We start from the raw sequence: 8816 nt of genomic DNA on the forward strand, positions 1-8816 counted from the left end.
TTTATGGTAGTGCAGGGTGGGCTGTGAGGCTTTGATGTAAAAGTCGTAGGGGGGCCTGGGTCCTCCAGCCCAAGAGGCAGAAGGGGAGAGAAAGGCAAGGAAGGCAGGCTATGTCCAAAGGGATTTCTCCAGAAACTTGAAAATTCAGAAAATTGGACCCATCTGTAACCCAACTTTCTCTTCCAGAAATAAAGGAATAGAATTTTATTCATTTATATTTTTTATTTGAAAGTAGTCTCTACACCAAACATGGAGCTCGAACTTACAACCCGCAGATCAAGAGCAGCATGCTTTACAGACCCAGCCAGCCAAGCACCTCAAGGAATAAAAGCTTCAAATACCAAACCGAGGAAGCCAGAGCTCTGATGTGAAAATACATGAAAGGTCTGGGAAGACATGCATGGAATTGTGCTGCACGCTCGAGGGAAGTTATATGCCAGCTTCGTAGTGTTGAATGTCTGTCAGCAAGCTTTCTCACTCTATCAGTTTTGTTCAACCCAGTGCTGGATCAAAGAACAACATTGATAGAAACTGGGGCCTGTCTTTGGTGGCGCCGGAGTCCTCCTCCTCACACCTGCAAACAATGTTTGACACACTTGTGGCCATGCAGAGTGACATCCGTCACTCACTGCTGGGCACCGCCCTTTGGTTTCCTCAAGCCAGTGACAAACCCTCAGTGAAGTGAGGTTGGGGCCAGGGACCTGAAGGTCTGGGGCAAGGGCAGGCACACCTCATCTAGAAAGGACTAGAGAGTAAAAATGTTAGGATCTGAAGGACATATAGTGTCTGTCACTCTGTTCTGCCATTTTTGCAGAGAATCAGCCAGAGACCATTTGTCACAAACGGCACGGAAGCAGGGCTGACGGAGGCCTGTCTGCTGAGCTCGGGAGCAGCGGGCTCGGCTCCAGACGGCGCATCACATTCACTGCAAAGGCTCGCAAAACCACTACCACCCAGGTCCCACCCCCAAGATTCCAAATCTCCGATAGCGCCCAAACATTTTTTTTTTTTTAATTTGTTTGCTTTTAGGTACCAAGTGATTCTGATGTGTATCCTGGGCTGAAAACAATTGTTCTAGGGGCGCCTGGGTGGCCCAGTCCAGTGAAGCATTTGCCTTCAGCTCAGGTCATGATCCCGGGGTCCTGGGATCGAGCCCCACATCAGGCCCTCTGCTCGCTGGGGAGTCTGCTTCTCCCTCTCTCTGTGCTCCCACTCTCTCTCAAATAAATAAAATCTTTAAAACACACACACACACACACACACACACACACACAGTTGTTATAGAAAGAGAATCATCATCTCAGGAAACTGCTAGCGTTGGGTGGGCATGGGGAGTGGAGGGTGCAGGGTGGGGGACAAATGAATGGAGAAGGACCCAGGGCTGAACCGAAGTCCAGATCAAAATTAGGACTATCTGGCATCCACCTGACAAATTCAGTGCTTCCAGTATTTTTATTAAATTATCTTTATTTGATATGCTTGCGTGCTCAGTGCTGTAAGGAGCTGCCCATTCTAAGTTTGCCCCTTCCCCACCCTTGGTTAGGGTTTTGGGCCATGGGAGTGGGGGAGAGGGGGCCATCAGTAAGCCATCTTCTACCTAACCTTCTTTCTGGGACCATTCTCTATAGGCTCCTGCGTAGTTTCGAGCCCTGTGGAAACAAAGCGGGTGAGGAAAGACTGGTCTAGGAGGCCGTCCCCAGTCCCTGTCCAGCTAGCACCCGACGCATTCCCCATACCCTGTGTATCCAAGGCCTTGGGCCAGCTGCGTGGCCTGCAAGCCCCGCCTGCCCATCTGACAGAAGAAAATGAGGTTCTCCTCTTCCAGCTTCGGCTTCTCGGCGGAATACAAAGCCTGGAAAGCAGCGGGCTCCATCTGCAGGGCACTTTCCAGCTCAGATACTGGGAGGAGTCGAGGGGAGAGAAAGGAGAGCCGGCAGTGGGCGATATCAGGTTCAGACCCGGCCTGGAAGGACTGGGTCCTGCAGCCCCAACAAATCTTAAGAAGGCCCCAAAACAACCTAGGAGGCCCACTCCCACTCCGCTCCAACCTCCAGGACCAGACGGGCCCACCTGCGCGGGAAGGCAGCCAAACAGCTGAACGGGAGCCCCCTCCCCAGCAGCGAGAAGCGGCGGGCGGGTACCCAATCTTGGGGAGGTCAAGGTAGAAAAGCGGGTCCGCCCCTTCCTCGCCGCCTGTTACCCGCTCAAGCTGGAAGAGCCAGTTCCGCTGCCAGGATTCGCCTCCCACCAGCCCTTCTCCAGGAAGCTGGGGTAGGGGGGCTTAAGAGGAATACAGGGCCCCCCGGGACCGCGCATTCGCCCACGCCGCCCTAGACGCCCCCTCCTGGAAGGCTTCTAGGCCACCCGCGCGGGCGTCCCCTCTGTCCCATACCCGGGATGTTGAGCGCCCCCGGGATGGTCCCCGCTGCCGCCTCCTCCCGAGATCTCACATCGATGAGCCGGGCCTGGCCCGAGGCCAGGAGCGAACGCAGTTCAGGGAGCGAGACCGTGGGCGCTGAGGAAGGAGGCACGAGAGCCCTGAGCGGAGCGGGCTGCCCGGCACGGCTGCGCGGCGCCCCTCCACCTGGCTGCGCCCCAGCCCGGGTGCGCGGGCGTGCGGACCCCGGAGCCGCGCCCCGCCGCTGCACCTCCTCCCGCGGGCCCGCAGGTAGGTCGGGACGAGGTCCCAGGTTTGTCCCCGCAGGTACCTCCAGCCATGGTGCGCGCCGCCACGGCGAGCCACAGGAATGCGGCCCCGAGCCGCCCCCTCGGTGCCCGCAGCATCTCCCCCGCCCTCCCCGAGCCGGGACCGGAACCGGAAATGGAGGCCCGGCCCCGCCCCCGCAGCACCTGTTCGCGGATACCCGAGGGCCAGGGACATTTTTGCGATTGCCCCGCGCGGGCGGGGCGAACGATACGCTGGTCCGGCCCAGGCGCAGCAATCAGGGTAAGGACCACAGGAGCAGCACCCCACCCTAACCTCGGCCCAACCCTTACAGGGCAAAATACAATGCGCCTCCCGCGCGCCAGCCCCGGGACCCACAAAAGGACGAAAACCAGGGATGACAGTGGCTCTGAATGTTTTATCTTTAAAAAAAAAAAAAAGAAGAAGAAGAAAGGAAAGGAAGAAAAGGAAAATCCATCCCCACGAGGGGAAGGCCCCACACGGGCCCCGGTCTGTTGTTCTCCCTGGCTCTGGAGACTTCTGCGCAGGCTGCTTGCCCGCCGACCTTCTCTTCCTGGGCCAACAGCCGCTGCTAAGCAGCCTGTTCCCCACTTCTGGCTACAGCCTAATCCCCAGAGTCCTCAAGTGCACAGCTGAGCTCCCGGGGAAGTGGAAGCGCCTGAGTCCTGGGGCAAGCCGGAGCATCGCTTGTGGGCAGAGACCCTCTGCGGGCACTGTCAGCAGGCACAGGGCGAGCCCCCACGTCGTGTGTGTCCGGTATCCAGCGCGGGGACAGCACATGCATCTGCGGGAGCACAAGGGCCCCGGGGGTGGGATGGGGGGCTATGTGGCGGGCGGGGCCAGGCTGTCAGTGTGCCCCCACGTGTGTGTTTCACACCCGCGCAGGCAGCTCTGTCTGGGGCCTGGGTTCAAAGCCCTGCCGTCTCAACTCCCCCGGAGCCCCCGCCAGAAGCGGGCAGCGAAGGAAAGGGGCACGGGGTTAGCCTGTTGCTCCTGGGCTAGGTGCAGTTCTCGGAAAGGGGTGGCGGGACCCAAATCCCCCAAATCCCCACAGTTAATTGCTGTCATTCTTGATGACGACCTCGACTCCGTGGTGCCGCAGCTGAGCTCGGAGCAGCAGGTTCTTGTTTTTCAGATCTTCCACCTGACATGGAAAAGGGGGCCACGGAGAGTGAGGAGAAAAACTGGCCCAGCCAAATCCCGGACCAGATCCAGACCCCTGCTAGTGACGGGGAAAAAGATGAAGGCCTCTCTATGGACACCAGAGGCAGGTGTCCCACAGCAGCTCGCTGGCCATGGACTTGGGGAGGGGTCTGACCTGCTGTCGAAGCACGTCGTTGTCCAGCTGCAGCTGGTCAAGACCCTGCAGTTCTTCTGACAACCGGTGGTTGCTCTGTCGAAGCTCCTGGATGTAATCACAGGCTTTGGACAGAATTCCACCTTTACTCTGCAAGAAAAGGCAAGCGAAATGAGGATTAAAATAGGTGCTACCTGGTTTGCCTTCCCGTGGCACACTCACACTCTGGACCTCCTTTTCCCCTAAGGACAGTGGCAGAACGTTTCATAAGGATAGAGGAACCTTGGAGAAAGGTCAGCAGGAATTCCTGCCCTGTGCCCTCACTACCATGTCTGGAAACACCACCAGGAGACAGAAGTCAGGCATCCTGCCCACTCCCAGGGTCCTTCCATGACCTGGCCAGATTTGGTGCTCTCCATGGAGCAGTCTGGGATGATCTTGGACAACTGCACAATCCAGTTGTTAATCTTGTCTCGGCGGCGGCGTTCAACTGGGGGGCAAAAGGGAGGACAAGGTGACTCAGTGAGAACTCACCACAGGCTCCGTCGAGCTACCTGAGCCCTCCTGCTCAGACACCACGGCTGTCCCCAACCCCACCAACTAGTACCCACCTTCATTGTGCTGAGCCCTGCGTTTCTCATCCCGAGTTGTCCTGGGAGCTTCTGACTTCCTGATGACAAACCCCAGGGTGGCCAGAGTAAGGGAAGGACAAAACATAAGATTAGAGGTTGGGGTCAGGAATGACACAGGAGTTGGTAGGGACTGAGACCACCACGGCAACGGAGAAGGAGCGGGGGCTACTCACGGGGAATAAGGGTGCGTCCTGGGCGCAATGGAGCGCTGGCTTCCTCCTTGCAACACTTCTTGGGGTGACATCATCACAAAGAATTGGCCTGTGAAGGTGGAGGTTAGGCTGTGTCAGGATGTGGGACTTAGGAACCGCATCAAGCTCTGAGGCCAAGGTCCTAGCTAGGATCCTCCTCTGGAGGGATCCTTCCTCCTAGGATCCTTCCTCCTGCTGGAAGGGCAGCCCCAGACTCACTGCCTGCCCAGGTCTCGGTGAGCATTAAGGGGTCCCAGGAAAGGCCCACCCCCAATTCTAGCCCCTCCAGTCGGCAGCCCCGTGTAGCTCACCGGTGCCGGGAGGGGTCGCCTGCCCCAGCAGGGCCTCCGAGCCTTGGGTAGTAACAACAGCTGCTGTACTCCCCGATGTGGTACCCCCTGCCCCATCCCCCACTGCAGTGCTGGGGAAGTAAGTGTAGTGCGTCTCGGCAGCCGTCCCCTCTGCGTCAACAGCATCATCACTGGTGAATGCACCCTGGATCACCGCCTGGGGAAGGGAACAACAGAATGGAGTCCAGTGTCCGTCAGGTGCTTCCCACTGAGCTACCCTGAAGCTTCTATCCCTGGAGGGAAGGAGGGAGAAACATCCAGAAAGGGAAAACCTGGTGCCTTGGGACAAGGCAGCCCCAGATGCCTCGCCACCTCCAGCCCCGCCCCAATCTCACAGGTTTGGCTTCACCTTACCCCTCGGAGCTCCAGTCCCCTCACCAGCCCAGGCCCCCATACCTGGGTCATGGACTGAGTGGCAGGATAGCCACTGATGGCGCCAGTCCCTTCAGTCTGGCCATCCAGCTGCCCCTCAGACACCTGGATCACCCTGTACATCACCTAGAAGCAGGAGGAAATGGGAAATTGGGGAGAGAGAATACAGGAGTCAATGCTGGGGGCCCCAGGCCTCTCATAAAGCTTCTCTCGGACAGAGCCCTGAAATAAGAGTGCTTCAGGGACAAAGCTTCAGCCATTCCCCCTTCTGTCCCCAGAGGTTTTGGCCAAGCCTCCACCCCATTCGGACCTCTACTCCAAACCTCCTCCGCCCAGCCCCTCCCTCCCACCCTGCAGGCGTCCCCGTGGTCACCGCCTCCTCCAAGCCAGGTCTCCCCCGACAGGCTCATCACCTCCCTCAACCCCAACCCCCGGTAACACCTGCAGGCAGCTGGCCCCCTCCCTTACCTGGCCCCCATTCTCAGTTCGGAAGACGTACTTGACGTTGGGGTCAGGGAAGGTGGCAGCTGACTGGATGCTGGCAATAGCCACGCTGGTGGGGTCCTCCCCAGTTGCCACTGCACCTGAGTTAGACGAGCAAGGAAGAAGCCTGCGACTTACTGCCTTTCTCCCCCTTCCCACCTGCATGTCACTCAGAAGGACCAGGGTGCATGGCAGCTGCGCCCATGGGGGATGGGGAGAGGCCAAGCTGGGCTCCTGGGCTCAGGTCTGTTTCAACCACTCACCCTCCTGAATTTGCACTGTCCCCTCTTCCGCTTCAGCTGTTTTCTGCTGCCTGTTTGTGACGGGACAAACGAAAGAAGGAGGCAAGAAGGGAAGAAAACGTTCACTGACCCAGTAACATACGGCTTCCAGACTCAATGGCATTCCCGACAGACGCCGGGTTAGGTTAGAACAACAACAGCTGGTATTTACGGAGTGTTTACTGCGGGCACAGCACTGAGCTAAGCACTTCACACGCGTTATTATTCAGCACTCAGAACGGCACAGTGGGGCAAGCAGCGCTACTCGCCTTCTGTGGATGAGACACCAGACCAGGCAGCTGGTCAGGGACGGGGCTGAGATCAGATTCTAGGTCTGCCCGACTCCAGAGCCAGCGCTCTTAGCCGTTCTGCCTCCTCCCGCGCCTCCCATCTCCCGCCCGCCGCTTCTTCACTCACCCCTTCATCTCTCTATAAGGCGGCACATCCGAGGAGCCGGTCCTTCTTTGGAGTCTTCGAATCTCCTGCCTCACAGGCCTGAGTGCTAAGTCCTGACAGAAACCAGGGAGTTTGCAGCTGAGTCCGGGAAACTGAATAGTCTCTCTGTTTCAAGAAGCTGGGCTCCAGGAAGACTCAGCCAAGTACATAATGCAATCAATCTACAGAGGACAGTCGGTTTCCTCCATTCTGATGCTGAGAGGTGGGGTATGGTGGTTGAAAAAGCAACCCTACAGTGTTTCTCAGCCCTCCATTATCGCTTCAAGTCACGGTCTTTATACTTAAAGATGGAGGAACAACATATTTCTAGATGGACCATGACTAAAGTTATCACGATACACCATGTTTAGACCACCACTATCAAAAACCAGGGCCACTGGACGCTGGGGCTTCTTTGAGCTTCTGAGCCACATACAGGACCCAAAAATTTCTGTTCTCACACCTAGGAAGGGGAAACCTCCCTGAACCATAAAGAACATAGTTGGCCCCTTGGGCCTCATTCTACTTGGCCCCTTGGGCTCCTGCTTTGGAGTGTCTGGATTTATGTCATTTGTTAGACACCCTAAAGTCCAAGTGTGTCATTTGCAAGCTCCTTCTATTTTCTTCACCAAGCCTTCCCCTAGAACTACACAGTTGCTAAAATGTTGCCATGACAACTCCAAGTCAACTGAACCTCAGCAAGAAGGGAAAAAACTCCAGGTTCAAGGTTCGGAAGGAGAGACAATGGAAAAGGAACTCATTTGCACGGTGCCCGCCTTAGGACCCTGACACCCAGCCAAGAGGGCAGGAAAAAACAATGAGCTGAGACAGATGCCTCCAGAAAAGATACAGCTACCCTGTACAAAGGAACAAATTTATCCCCGCACGAACGGTAAGATTTTGGTGTAGTCTCCACCCAGAAGGTCCCCGAAACCTTTCCTATCTAAGGCAAATCTTCAACGGATGGGCCCTGGAAAGTCCACATCGAAGGAAAGCGTTGACCAAAACAAACAAGCAAGCAAGCAAACAAAAAACCAAAACCCAGAAAACAAAAACAAAAAAGAAAAAAAGAAAAAGAACTGAAAGTGAAACTGTCCGGAGGAAGTCACGCTGCCAGAAGATCCCAGTCCCTCAGGGGAAGTACCACCTACCTGTCCATCCTCCAACCGCCGGAGGAAGCGGCCCTCCGAGGCTTTTGCGCTGACCGCGGGAGGAGGCGAGGGGAGACGGCCGGGCACCGGAGGCGTCTCTATCGCCCACAGCTGTCAGCCAGGGGCGGCCTCGGAGGACGCCCAGCAACCGGGTCAGGCCGCTTATTCAAATCTTAGTTGGACATCCGGCAGCATTTCCTGAGCGTTAGGGGATGCGACACGGAAACGCGGCCGGGCAGTTGTGGCGTGCGCGCTCGGGCCGGGAGGGCCCGGCGAGAGCCCCTGCTAAGTCTGGACACAAAGGGGAAGATCACCAAGTCCCCAAGAAGCCCGGCGCCCCGACCGTGCCCGCGCGGGCGGCGGCTCCCCGCAGGCCCCGTGGCCGGCAGGCGCGAGCCCGCGAGCCCGCGAGCCCGGGAGCCCAGGCGGCCGCCGCGCTCGCCCCGCGACCCCGCGCTGCGCTCGGCGGGCAGGAACGGGCGCGGGGCTCGGCGGGCCCGCGGTCCCGGCCGGCGGCTGGCAGCGCAGGAGGGCGGGGACGCGCACGCTCGGGGGCGGGGAGAGCGCTCGGCCCACAAAGGGGGGCGGGCGAGCGAGGAGCGGGCACGGCCCCCTCCCTCAAAACAAAGGCTTCCTCCCCGGGAGGTCCGCCGCCTGAAAACGGCAGCGGAATCAAGGCTGCCCTGCCCACCGGCCCACCCAGCCTCCGGATCCCCGACTCGCGTCCGGGCCCGAACTCACCGGCCGAGGCCGCCGAGGCCGCGGATCTCCCCTGACCGAGCTCTGCCTCTCCCGGGCTCGGAGAGCTCTCCATGGACAGCTGCTCATGCGCACTCCCGGCCTGCGGCCATGTTGGTGAGGGGCGGAAGTATCTCTCTGGACCCGCCCAGCCTCCTCAGCCTCTGAGCTGCCCCACTTCCGGTCCTTCCCGCCTGATG

The 8816-nt window shown here is 58.4% G+C and overlaps 2 protein-coding genes across 4 annotated transcripts; both read right to left on the reverse strand.

Annotated features, from left to right (window-relative positions):
* Positions 1 to 1448: 1448 nt before the first annotated feature.
* TSTD1 (thiosulfate sulfurtransferase like domain containing 1) lies at positions 1449 to 2786 on the reverse strand. The gene is made up of 3 exons (XM_032849482.1): positions 2709 to 2786; positions 1737 to 1899; positions 1449 to 1649 (listed from the first exon to the last, which is right to left on the reverse strand). Exons 1-3 carry the CDS (start codon positions 2782 to 2784, stop codon positions 1598 to 1600), a joined length of 291 nt encoding a protein of 96 aa, XP_032705373.1. The 5' UTR covers positions 2785 to 2786; the 3' UTR covers positions 1449 to 1597.
* A 430-nt stretch (positions 2787 to 3216) lies between these two features.
* Positions 3217 to 8768, reverse strand: USF1 (upstream transcription factor 1). Of its 3 annotated transcripts, XM_032849479.1 has the most exons (12): positions 8620 to 8768; positions 7879 to 8169; positions 6710 to 6801; positions 6275 to 6324; positions 5997 to 6112; positions 5553 to 5654; positions 5118 to 5313; positions 4789 to 4876; positions 4595 to 4653; positions 4379 to 4473; positions 4005 to 4133; positions 3217 to 3830 (listed from the first exon to the last, which is right to left on the reverse strand). In XM_032849479.1, the coding sequence occupies exons 3-12, from the start codon at positions 6715 to 6717 to the stop codon at positions 3741 to 3743; spliced, it is 933 nt and encodes a 310-aa protein (XP_032705370.1). In that variant the 5' UTR covers positions 6718 to 6801; positions 7879 to 8169; positions 8620 to 8768; the 3' UTR covers positions 3217 to 3740. The 3 variants fall into 3 exon arrangements, with proteins under 3 accessions (XP_032705370.1, XP_032705371.1, XP_032705372.1); XM_032849480.1 differs by lacking the exon at positions 8620 to 8768 and having other exon boundaries at positions 7879 to 8260; XM_032849481.1 differs by lacking the exons at positions 6275 to 6324; positions 6710 to 6801; positions 7879 to 8169; positions 8620 to 8768 and having other exon boundaries at positions 6028 to 6112.
* Between the last annotated feature and the right edge of the window lie 48 nt (positions 8769 to 8816).

Source organism: Lontra canadensis, unplaced genomic scaffold (genome assembly GCF_010015895.1).
Source record: "Lontra canadensis isolate GAN:19392208 unplaced genomic scaffold, GSC_riverotter_1.0 scaffold230, whole genome shotgun sequence".
NCBI lineage: Eukaryota > Metazoa > Chordata > Mammalia > Carnivora > Mustelidae > Lontra > Lontra canadensis.